This window comes from Chelon labrosus (assembly GCF_963514085.1).
Source record: "Chelon labrosus genome assembly, chromosome: 16".
In the NCBI taxonomy this organism is placed as follows: domain Eukaryota; kingdom Metazoa; phylum Chordata; class Actinopteri; order Mugiliformes; family Mugilidae; genus Chelon; species Chelon labrosus.
The window spans coordinates 14,484,070-14,497,017 of record NC_140349.1 but is presented as its reverse complement, the minus strand read 5'-3'; the positions used below and the strand labels follow the sequence as shown (position 1 = coordinate 14,497,017).

The 12,948-nt window shown below is 42.8% G+C and overlaps 1 protein-coding gene across 3 annotated transcripts in view; it reads left to right on the top strand.

Moving 5' to 3' along the window:
- elmo1 (engulfment and cell motility 1 (ced-12 homolog, C. elegans)) overlaps positions 1-12,948 on the top strand; it is a 104,490-nt gene that overhangs the window by 19,933 nt on the left and 71,609 nt on the right. The window contains exons 1-2 of one of the 3 annotated variants that reach the window (XM_084563820.1): positions 4,165-4,800; positions 12,806-12,942. In XM_084563820.1, coding sequence (XP_084419946.1) covers positions 12,865-12,942 — 78 coding nt within the window. In that variant the 5' untranslated portion in view covers positions 4,165-4,800; positions 12,806-12,864. Of the gene's footprint in view, positions 1-4,164; positions 4,801-10,691; positions 10,747-12,805; positions 12,943-12,948 lie in introns of those variants that run through there. The other 2 variants (XM_084563822.1, XM_084563821.1) reach the window with 2 other exon arrangements.

The following is a 12,948-nucleotide window of genomic DNA, read 5'->3' as shown; positions in this document are numbered from 1 at the left end:
GATGAGCACTGACACACATGAGTCCCTTTCTCAAAACCCTGACATTGCATCTTTTTTTCAGCTTTCATTTAGAGTTTAAGTGGGTCAAGTAATGCCCTTTCCATTTGCATAATTAGTTTTCCTCTTATGTTAGACAGAGAAAGAAGGAAATGTCTAAATGATTGATGATTGGAGAGCTGGCTGTAGCTGTGAGCAGATAATATAAGAATGTGGGTAGTTAACACCAATGAAACTAGTTCATTGGTTACACAGACACAATCACACATCAAGTGTGAGCAGGCTGGTTTAAGCTGTGTTTTTGCCTCTTTTCCACTGTGCCGTACACAAAGGCTTCCCACTGAACCTGTGTGTTGTTAATACTCCTGTCAGACAAGCGAGGAGTCAGCAGCACAGCCCGTGTGACCCTGTTCCAATCATTATTATTATAAACTATCACATAGGATAATAAGAGGATGCTTGCGCAACCCGTGGGCAGTGAGACCCAACTAAATCAGAGTACTTAACGTGACATTTCATGCAGTAAGATACACCCACCACTGTTTGGCCCAATTAAGAAGCTGCCGCAGATGCCAGGTTGTGTACCCATTAATGTTGTGGCTTTCGGTCCAGACTGTGGCTTCCTATGAATGGAGGCGTTTGAACTACATTTTGTTGTGGACGTCTGTTCAAACTCCCCCGTTGTCCTATTTCTGTGTTTGTATCATAGACTGTATATAAATATGGACAACGCGTCCCCACTTCCTTGTACAGGCCAAACGGACGCTATTCCCCCGGGGATACAGGCGGCACCATCTTGCAACTTTGGAGCCAGAGTCTAAGCTTAACTTTTTTCTTTTTTTTTTTTACAACTCTGGTTGGCATGCCAACTGGTAGTCACCATTATGCCACATCCTGTTTCTCTAGCGTCAAATAACTAACTAAAACAAAACTTTGATAAGTATCAAAAAATTGATACTTGGACATGCATCAACATTATATTAACTAACAAAAATTACAGAAACCATCCTTGAAAAAAAGAATTGACGTGTTTTAGTTTGGCCCAAGTCCCATCCACTAACATGTAGGAGGTAGAGCTTATGACCTATACTGCAGCCGGTCACTAGGGGGAGCTCTACTTGCTTTGGCTTCACGTTTGAGGAGCAGTTCCACCGGCCATCTTTGTAATATCTGTGGCTTATGTGTGCATGATTTCTTTCAAACTTGTACGCTCATGTTCTTAGTAATCAATCATTGCTGTTTGTTTTGATGATTTCCACAGCCTAGATATGCATACATGGGGGAGTGATGATGATGATCTGGACTCATTGACAGGATGTAATTAAGTGGGCATTCTCTGTCCAGTAGGATTTCTTTGCTGTAACATATGGCCCATGATAATTTCATGACAGGTTGTCTCTCTGTGAATCTCATCTAGTTCCGACTTCCTTCTCAAACTCCAATAAGCAGGAATTCTGTCGCTCCCAGTATCCTGTTCACTCTGGGAATCCTGGAGCTCTCTATTTTAGCAGGTTGTTATCTTGTGTTTAAGCATATCTCAGCCAGCAGCAGGCAGCCACAGCTACTGTTGTGTTTTTGGAGCCTGTGTTGTTTTGGGAGGCTGGGTATTGTGCGATCATACACCTACTTGTGAGGCTTTGTTTACAAGGTGATGTGCAGTTAAGAAACCAAAATGTGGCCCTGCTCTCCGCAGTTACAGGCCACTCTATGTTTAAACTAAGGGATCATCCCCACTGGAGTTTGATGATTACAAGTAAAGCTTGTTACTCCTCTTAAGTGGAATAAATTTGGATGCGGTTTTGAATAATAGATGATCCCCCGAGGTGTTGTGGAATTATCTTTGCCTGACAACCTCCTCTCCAAGCAGACTGTGGGAATGGGTCAATTAATTCTGTGTTCGGGGCAAAGAAAACTGAGAAAGAAAATCTACAAATAAGAAAAAAAGAAAAAAACACTAATCAACCGAATGACGTCAGCTCCTGTCTGACATTTTTTAAAACCGGCAGTTACATTTTAAATTTCGGGTTTTCAGCAGACGATTTTATCCGGAGCCATTTACAGGTAAGTGTGAGCATAAGCTCTCATTCCTGAATCACCAATATTACAAGCAAATAGTAGTAATGTGGGCCATTTTGAGAGCAGCTGCTGGCTGATAATAGTCTCTCTTGAACAGTGCAAACAAAAAGTTATTTTTATTATTAGACGTCTTGCGTACTTACTAGTATGTAACTGAAAATGATGAGTAAATGGTAATCATTTTAGTTTTCACTTCATTTTAAATGCTCAAAAATAGTACTGAATGAAAGAAAAGGATTGAATACTTAACACTGATATGCTTTTTTTTTTTTTTTACTAAACCAAACCCATGACCACAACATTATAACCACTGACAGGAGAAGTAAATAATACTGACGATCTTGTGACAATACAATATTCTGCTGGGAGACTGTTGGACCTGGCATTCATGTGGATGTTACTTAGACATGTAGCACCCACCTAGACCAGACCAGGCCCCCCCACCCCATAGCAATGACACTTCTTGATGGCAACAGTCATCACCATCAGGAGGCAGCCTGGATCCATCTCAAACTGATCCAGTATCTGTGGGATGCACTGGACCAAGCCTGATCCACAGAGGCCCCTCCCCTCAACCTATAGGACCCAAAGGCCCCCACTACATACTTCCTGTTGCCAGACACCACAGGACACCCTCAGAAGGCCCAAGTCCAGTGATGAGTCAGAACTGTTTTGGAGGCACAAGGGAGACCTACACAATATTAGGAAGGTGGTCATAATGTTATGCTGAATAGTTCAATTATATTATGTTTTAAATATTTCCACCAGGGTATGACTACATTTCATAACATTGCACATGGTTTAGTTTGTCCGTGACGCGGGGACACTTTAAAAAACTGTGGACAGATTTGGTTCAGTGTCCTGGTTGGGTCAGCAAGTACTAAAAGAGTACGAAGGCCGGGCAGCCAAGAGGGAGTTGCAATAGCTTGGACAGATTATTAAAGCTCTGACACAGAGGTAGGAAGTAGTCTCTAACTCAGCATGCTTCTCTCCATTTGAATTTCCCTAAGAATATTCTTAGCTTTGTAGGAAGTAGTCACAAGTGGCGTGCTTATCCTCTCAACGTTTTCACTTCCTCAGGGGATGATACCGTGTTAGTTTGGCTTTGACAAAGTGACTTAAACAGTTCATATGCAGCCCTCTCTTCTTGCATTTTCATAACACAAAACAAAACTTTAATAAGGATATGAATGTTTCTATTGGCTTGTTTTGTTTTCACTAATGTCGCTGTGTTGAAATATTTTCCTTCTTGGATATTTGCCTTCCTGAGGCTCTATGGGAGTTGGAGCTAGAACTAAAAGTCCTGGATGTTTGCGTTTATGGAGCTAATACAAACCAAAGTTGACCTCAGCCTGGGTGGAGTAAACATCTGTTTTTGTGTCACTTGCACAGATGGCCTGTTGAGCTCTCAGTCTGAAATGAAGATGTCATTGCGCTGCTTCAACGGTAAATGTTTAATTTGGGCATTTAGCCTCATGATCAGGGGTCTTTTGTGACAGCATAAACCGTCTGACTCACTCTGCTGGCGCTCGTTGCAGACTGTTCTGACTCTGTGGTAATTAAGGGGGGAGCTGGAGGTGGAAGTGAGAGTGTGAGCTATGATGGTTGATAATGTCTGTCTGCAAAACAATATTGAATGCATCAATGATTCAGCCTTAGTCTCATTTTATGTTTTTTCTTGGTATATTTTTAGCTTCGCTCGCAGAGTGGCTGCAGTCTGTAGGTCAGTCCGATAGGCCAACACATGGTTCCACAATGAAATAGACTAGATTAGGTAAACATTAACTATTTAACGGCATCCAGTTCAGTCATTTATTTTAACACGGAGTTCATATTTACTGGTAGTGGTATTCTATTGGACCACATCATGTTGAGAGGTGTACACAATCATGTATTTAAAGGGGAACTACTGTGGTCTAGGTTTACAACCTGGACCTATAATACGATCGTTTGGTTTTGTGTGAAATGTCTTGACAAGTATCCCTTTACAGCTGCTTTAAATACTAATTATTCTCTAACTTTGTCCGTCACTTTGCCCAGAAGTTTTGTTTTTGAGCACAACAAATGCAAAACTAAAAGGATGCATAGTTTGTGTTAGCACATATTAGCATGTTAAAGAATTAATATGGTTGCAATCAGCCTGTTAGCCTTGAGCACTAGCTGTACAGAAACGGTTCCTCATGGGGTTTGATGTGTTAAATTATTTTTATCATTAATAAAAGTGGTTCACTGTGATTTTACTGTACACTCAACCAGAGAAGTTTAATTTGTTTTCCTCGTAGATGTACAAATAAGGCTTCTTGACTACCAAAAGGAATCCAAGCAACTCAACTAAGTTTATTTTTTAATCTTGTGAATGATGGTGCATTCTTTGCGTGTCTGCCAGTCTCGTTTTACTTGTGTTCGTCTTTTCTTTGAATTTTGCCGCGTTTTTTCACCCGCAGACCTGTTTCCTCTTTTCTCGACAAACGCCTACTTCCTCCTTCTGTCTCTCTCGGCACACTCTTGGTTGCTCTTGCTTTAGGCGACGCACTGCACAAACCGTTGTGAAGTTTTTCGCGTATGGCTTATGATGCTGTAGACTCCTCAGACTGGCAGGCAGATTGTCAAACTAAAGTTGCGTAGCGATAAAGCTGCTTTGTCCATCCCAGAACTGCCGCTGCATGCGCAAGAAACAGGTTGAGTTGGAAGAGAGCAAACAGTCCGGTTGCTTGTCAAGTTTTCCGGGTGAGTCCTCACATCTTCATAGTGTTTTACTCACTCTTTGCGCTACACAGGATGCAGTAGGCCCCAGGGTGTGGCTCTGTGCGATCCCCTGCCTCTTTTCCTCTCCAGCATGTCACCAGTGGGCCTGATCATTGTGGTTAGATGTTTGCAGTCTGGAGTGGTAAATGCCTTGGTATGTACTGTAGATGCCTTTTGCCTGATCCAAGATGGGACTTGTGTGGGTTTACAACATCTAACCAAAGAAGAATTGCAATGCCAAAGAGCAGATGATGAGTTTCAAGACAGCTGAGCATTGTGGCCTCATGGTTTGGCAGAATGGAAATCCGGTGTCACTAATTTATGATTTTGGAACGGAAGAAGTGGCTGTTACTTACGCAGCTGACAAATCTGCTGGATTGTAAAGTAGTTTTTTGGCAATAATGAAGATATCCTCACAATACACTTTATGGACTGGATGTATGCCTTTGTGCTTTATTTTGCCTTGTATTCTTTCTTCCTCTGGCAAAAAGGTCTTCTTTTTTTGTCTCCATCTTTAAACGTTCCACTGTTTTGAATATCTGGGTTTTCAGAATAGCATCCAAGCACCTCTAATTGTTTCTGACTCACTTGTTTACCTCAATTTGCTGCCTGGCTCTTCTTGCGACACACTATTTAGGCTACGCTTCTACCTTGTTCAGCAAAACACCGTAGCGCCATGCTCACTCCTGTTCTCCTCTGTGTGCAGACGCATCTAACTAGAGGTGTATGCAGTAAGTTCATGTGTGTATGTGCTCAGTGTAAGTGCAAAAGTCGACTTGGTGTCACATTAGCGAGCTAACGCCTCTGCAAGAGGTCGACTGGTTGCTGGTAAGACATGTTACGAGGTGCTGGTACCGACAGGATATCCTGGTTTCAGTAGTGCTGTGAGAACTAGGGCGGGTTTGTGACAAAAAGAGGCCTGCAGAGAGGCACCGGGGGGTTATGATGCTTTTCAGTTTAATCTCCAAACATTAAAAGATGCTCAACAGAATTCATAAAAATCATCTGTTGCATGACAGGAAACACGTTTTCCAGAGTGTTTTCTTTGTATCTTGATATGTCCTTGCACGTTAAGCCTCTTACAGCACGGCACTTCCTTCTTTGGTTGAGTCTCGAAGTCGTATTTCTAAACCCTGACCCCAGCCTTTCCCCTTTTTCTGTCTGCCTTCTTCCTTTTATTTGTAGCTGTTTTGTCAGTCCTTTGTCTTAGAGCCGGTGGTTTTTCCTGTGGGCTGGGTGTTGGGCATGTGACTGTTGGGGAGGTCTTGGACATAACACAGTAGCATTTTTAAGATTCTTTCTGATATGTTTTACTCTTGGGACTGTGCTATGTTTTTGTTTTTGAGAACAGCTGGGATGAATAGTTGAAATATTTCATTTCTATGCCAGTGGTTGAAATACAAATGCAAATGAAAATGATCTAAATATAACTGAATGAAAAACACATTTTAAATTTCACTACCACAGCTATTTGTTTTTTATTACTGGCTTAGATTGTACACTATTTAAAACATGTTCATTCATTCAAATGAACACATTTGTAGCATGGTGGTTGGTACTTATCTGGCCGGACTGCGGGGTATCTGACAATGTGGTTGAGAACCTCTGATCTACATGAGCTAAAGGGTGTGCGTGTTTCTGATATGCACACATGAAAGGTGTAACGCGAAACAGGATCATCCTGTGGGTAGCATGTGTGTAGGTGTGTGAAGGTGTCACGCTCAGAGTGGCAATAACTCTTAGTCCTCTGCACCATGTCGGCGGCCTTTTGTCTCAGCTCTCAGATAAAAGATGGTCCTTTTTTTTCCTTTTTTTTTTTGTAGAGGCGCACACACCCGCAAACCGGCCCCTGCAGCTAGGCGGCCCCTTTGTAGAGGCATCGGATGAACAGCTAGAAGGGCTTCTTTTGAAATCCACCCAGCGCATAAGCTCAGCCACACTAGTACAAAGCAAGAGATATAGATGTCTGAATGCATTTGTTAAGGTTCAAAAGCATTAAGTATGTCACTAACCCACACTAAAAGTCTGTGAAACTTTATGGTGCATACACAATCCAGGCACACCAGAACCCAAGTAGCCAGATATTAAGGCATAAAGGGGCTCATTTGTTGCAGCATAAAACAACTACACTGATAGTCGAGGGACCTTCTTGCTGCTGCCTGTTTCATATTTGTTTTTTGGGCTAAAATGGACTAAAGAGGACTTCATCTTCTCCTATATTTAATGTTGAGTTGTTTGTGACACTAACAGATTTAAGATTTAGTAAGACCATAATAAATACTGAATGAAAGTGAATTGTTTACTAAAGTCAGTCTGGTTTTAAGCTTATATGAAATGAGTTGTCGGCTTGGGCCAGCTTCTTCTGTGGTCTCCTAAGAAGTTGAGGTTCATGACTATTTGGTACATATATTGTATTCAGGAAAGTTTTGAGTAGATAGACATAGGATAACAAATCTGATGTTTACAACGGGAGCATTAAAGCCTAATTTAATGCTAAAGTTTAAGCAATCTACATCACCTATACAGTATCTACACGTATCTGGCCCAGCCTTGACAAAAAGATTATTTTTTAGGTATTCTTAATGACAGTGTTTAATCATATTCTGGAAAGACAATGATGACTCATCCTGCACTTGGGGGCGTTTATTAATGTTGCGTGTAATGAAATGCACTCTTGCCTTTGGCTCTCAGTTCAAACTAGTGTGACTGGTGCCTACGCAGGCCATCGGAGCTGACCAGTCAGCGTAGACGAGGCTTTTTGGGAGTGGGTTGGGGTCCCGAACTCTGTAGAAAGAAAATAACATGTTGCTCGCTGTGCCATCTGGACTTTAATGCAGAATATACTGACCAAAACAATACATTAAAATCCACTCAAAGTTGAAGTCTGTTCGTTTTTGATAGCTCACCGATACTTAAACAGCACAGCTGAGCAGAGGGATCACTGTGTCTAGAATGAGGGGTTGGCATCAGACCGTGCCAACTTAAATGTGAATTAAATATCCAACGGCATAATTAAATCATGTTATAGGCTGTGGTTTAGGGAAAAAGAAAAATGTCTTAACAAAGGCTTGTCTGTTCTTAAAAGTCTGATGTTCATCAGGGTTGAGGGGCTGGTTGGCACCACTGTCATTGTGTTCAAAAACTGCTGCCTCATGATCTACTAAAAGGTCCCAGGAGGAGCTGGCAGGTCTCACTCCATTTGTCTCCCTCTTTTCTCACATTATCAGCAGCTCCATAAGCGGTTCAGTTTACAGTCATGACAGGAAGGACGTAACTTCCAGAAAATTTCAATGAAGAGTTAAGTTTGGCTTTGTGAAACCGGTTTCTAATCCTCTTTCTTTGTTTCTGGTCTTTTCTCTCACATGTTCATCCTTTGCTCTTTTATCCTTTGTTGTATATTCTACCATTGGCCCTCATAATACAACCCCTTAGCCTTTATTTGAATCTACTTTAAATGTCATTTCGTGTTTAACGTGTGCCTTGCGTTAATCTTCATTACTCCTCACTTCCTTCCTCCCTCTATTTCCTCCCCTGTTCCCTTGCATTTCCCACCTTCGCTCCCCTCTCCCTCCTCCCTCCTCCCTTTTCAGATTATGTGACCCTCACATTACACATCATGAATTATTGAGGCGAAACCTTGCACTGCCCAGCAAATCACAGGGCTTCTCTCCCCTCTGTTTCCTCTCGTCTTACCGTCTCCCTCGTCTTTATTGATGGTTTTGTTCCCTGACTTCAACCTCTGGCGGCAGATCAGATCACGGGTTTCAGGGGGTAACATAAGATTTAGGTTTTTTTTACCACTCTTTTGGAGCTAATCTAGGGGAATTATGACCACTGTAAACCAGCAGCACATGCCTCTGTGGCTACAGCAGGTGGGCGGCTATTTAAGGACAGATTAATTGCTCACACACACACGCATAGCTTGTAATACCTCGCTGGACTGGAGCCCAGTTAGACTAGTGATTTGATGGTTTTGGCAGCGTGTTATTGCATACAGTGCATTAGTGCAATTAAACCAGCGGAATGATAATGTGTCAAATGAATGGAAAAAAAAAGAGTTTATCTGTTTTGGTTTTGTTTTAATCCTGACTTTTTTTTTTGTCTGCAAAAATGATTTCCTCTGAGGAGAAAGACACTTAGCTAGAAAGAGAAGAGAGGTTGATGAAAGCATCGAACACTGGATGCGGTGGACAAAAGTTAATGAATAGAGGAAAAGGGAGAGCAGTCAAGCCAGTTCAGATTCTAAAAGTGTTCCTTTGCAAGTAACAAAGATGGAGTGAGCTCTGTGTCCCGTTTAACCCTCTGGCACGGAGAAAAATAAACACACTCACTCAAACTCAACCAACTCAAATCACCTGCTCTGACATGATGAGCTCTGACAGCAGCTAGCTCGATAACAAGGTTCCATTTACAGTGTAAAGAGGCTGCGATGAGATGCCAGTCCGACAGATTGGGAATTGATACACAGGCCCCCAGGCTGTAGTAAACACTCATGATGGCATGAGTGTTTACTACAGACGTGAGAATGTATGGAGGCTGACGTACGCACACACATACACACCAGAGAAAATTCTCGTTTGAAACCCTTGTTGCTAAGAAGTTGTTCCCGGTGGCGGTGTGTGCGTCGGCTGCGGGAAAAACATGTTGATCAATCGGACCGCTTGCTCATGTTGAGCTGGTGTGTCGAACCGCTGTGTCTCTCAATTACATTTAAGCCTGTTTTCAAGGGAAGTGCTGTCAGCAGTGAGATAGGTGTGTGCCCTGGTGTGTGCGCGCCTGTGTCTTTCCAATCAATAAGCCCCATGGTCGTACATCTTTGAGTCATCCGAAGTTCTCGGAAGATGATACAGAAGTGCTGGGAACACACATACAAACACACACACACACACACTCTTCGTCTTTACTGGAAAATCAAAGCCTTGTATTTTGACTCGACATCTCGACAACAAGCATCTCAGTCTTCGTTTAAGTATCCTCCTGTTTAGTTCAGCGGCCATCCGTGGTATTGTACTCTCACCAACTTCCACATCGAGTACACCTTTCAGACCCCGGCTGCTACATCCAACATTCTCATTTACATGCTGGCGCTAGATGAAAAGCCGCAGGATCATTCATCCTCTTTACTTCATGAATGTCTGTACAGAAATATATGACAATCCATCCAGTGGCAACCCAAACACTGTAGTACGTCTAAAAATCCTGCCAGGCTGCTTCAAGGGTGGACGATCTCAAGCCTTCTTTCAGTGTCTCTCTGTGTCTGAGTAGGTTGATCATCTGTCTATAGATGACTAACATGCTGCTGTCTGTAGAATACAACTGTGTGAATCACACATTCTGTGCGTATGTACATGACGGTAAACTGAGGCGTCTTTGTGAGTTTTCAAATGTGGAATGGAAACAACGATGTTGCCGACCTTTTTAAAACAATATGTTTGTTTCAGCCGCGAGCCGTGTGTGATGTGAACAGAACCGTGCGCACCCAGATGTTTGTATTTGTCTGTATCAGTGTTTTCTCTCCGCTTTTCTCATCTCATTCACCGCCGTGTTTTTCCAAGAATGCGGACCAGAAACAATATTTTCTCCGCGCGAGTTTAACGAGGGGCGAGGCAGAGTCACAGAGGAGGGAGACAGAAAGATACTGAGCATCTCAGTAAGCGTTTAACCACTCTAATCATCAATGGACGTACTCGTCATTCATGTTTCAGTGGTGAAATTCAAACCAAAGGGGTGGAGTGACTCATTTTTTGTGAAGCTGTGACAAACGTGACTCGAGTACGGCACGCAATTTAAGAAGGATGCATCCACATTTGAAGCTATTGATGCAGCAGCTGCCATGGCAACGGGCCCTTGAATAGAGGCTATGTGGATTATTATGGGGTGACTCACATGCAACAGCAGGCCAGCTTCATTACATATACAATCTTTGAGGTAATACACACTCGTCAGACTCTCCCATGCATTACAAAAAAAAGAAAAGAAAAACCTTGGCACCGTACTTCACTGTATATATTCAACAGTAGCTCGATTGTTGGTCACTGTTTGTGCTCGCACATTTCATTACTCACTCTTCTGCCTGCGCACATGCTGTATATATCAACACAATATTCTGCTCAATATTGTTCTCCCAGGAATTAGTCCGAGCTGGTCTTAATGCATTATGGATTGAGATGAAATATGTAAACAAGTTTCTCCGCCAGGAACTAGGATGATCCGTGCTTTCGAAGACAGGCTGAGGAGGTAAATTATTGATGGTCTCCTCGGTTGGTTTCGGGGGATATTTGGGATATGCCTCTCCACTTGATAACCGTGTACTAGCAGATTTCTTTAGACCCCCCCCTGCAAGCACACACACACAAGTGGCTTTACCCAGCTCCCCTCTCTGTTTAGGATTGACTGTGATTTGGCTGTTTTTCCACCATAGGACATTTAACTGGCTTATCTTAGAAAGCCACAGGGTTTCAGGTCAACCTGGCCGCCTGCTCCTCTGTCAGATAGTGTGCTTTTTTTTTTTTTTTTGGTGTCCTTTCAAGAGTCCTGTGCGCGGGGACCGAAGCCAGGGAGGAGCCGCCCAGGATTACAGGATCAAAAATGTTACAGTGTAATTGCCCGAAAGAGTGTTGTTGTGCCTGCTTATTTCGGTGTGAAGCAGGATGCACATGGTTGCGATTACAAGACACAAGGTCTGTTTGCGGATTTCAGTTCAGGTATAGTAGTTTTGCTTTCTGATGCTTGCCAATATTTGGCTTCTGTTCCGCACTATAAAGTGAATGACGCACAAATACTCTTATTCGCTCCTTTTGCTTCTGCTTTTTCAGTATTTGCGTCCCTTTTGCATTACCTGTCCCTCTTTATAATCCATCTGTTTATGGCCAGCACATCTCTTTTTTGAACTCACTAGCAGGACAGGAAAGAAGGACCCAGACTAAATTCTTCAGTTTGCATTTTCTCTCCACGGTTCAGGGATAAGATTACGTCCACATTCGTAATATTGTGTATTTCTCTCTTGTGCCAAAACCGTTCTGACTCATCAGAGAATGGACATGGGCCTTCTGAGGGTGTCCTGTGGTGTCTGGCACCAGGATGTTGGTAGTGAGGTCCTTTGAGTCTTATTGGTTGAGGGGAGTTACCTCTCCCCCTCTCCCTTCTCCTCTCAGACACACATTAGCCATTTATTTACTGCAGTTTACTACAAGATACACAACGCTCCCCCAGACATATGTTGTTCATGCCCCCCCACTGACCTTTATGTGTCACATTGGAGGAATACCCCTTTAAGCTAGTGGGATTTGGCAGTGGAAGACACTCTCTTCTCTTGCTGTTCAGTCCTACATACTTGCTAATGTGGCTAAAGCACAGCAACATCACTGCTGGTTACTCTCAAAGTAAAGGAACTCATGCACATTTATTACTGCACGAAAAAGGCGCTTTCAAACTAAACTTGCTTCAGTCAAAAGAAGATGCTTCTGAGTGTATTTAAAAAAAAAAAAAAAAAAACAGTTTGTCTGCTTCTATTTGCATAAGTGCTCTGTATTTAAATGTGATATTCAGTGCCAGTATCTGCAGGAATTTGCATGAAGGGCTTAGATTTTTTAACAGGGGCGCAATGTCTTGCTGTGTGGTAACGTGCGGCAGGTATTGCATCAGTGGTTTTGAAAGCAGAGCTGATGATAGACCTCTGTGTTTTGTATCTGCGCAACCTGACCTCAGATACTTTTTTGGCTACAATGAGGTAGCGTGTTTGCACAAACCAAGTTGGCCAATTGACTGATTTCCTCTAAAACTTTAAACATTGAAATGAATTATTGCCATCAGTTGCTTATGAGTAGCTCCCTGAGCGCTGTGTTGTGCTCACTTTTCTCCTCAATCATATGCGTTCTTCTTTGAATTTCAAGGAGGCTAATGCAAGCAACAGTCATCTCAAATAAGTAGGTCTTGCTCTTGACTAACGTGCCCCATTTTCTCTCTTTTCTGCCCTTGTGTCCTGCAGGTTTGGATGAGCCTTCTTCATCAGTAGTGACTGAGGTGTGAGACTCTACACCGGCAGCCATGCCGCCGCCGGCAGACATCGTGAAGGTGGCCATTGAGTGGCCAGGGGCATTCCCCAAGCTTATGGAGATAGACCAGGTAGGT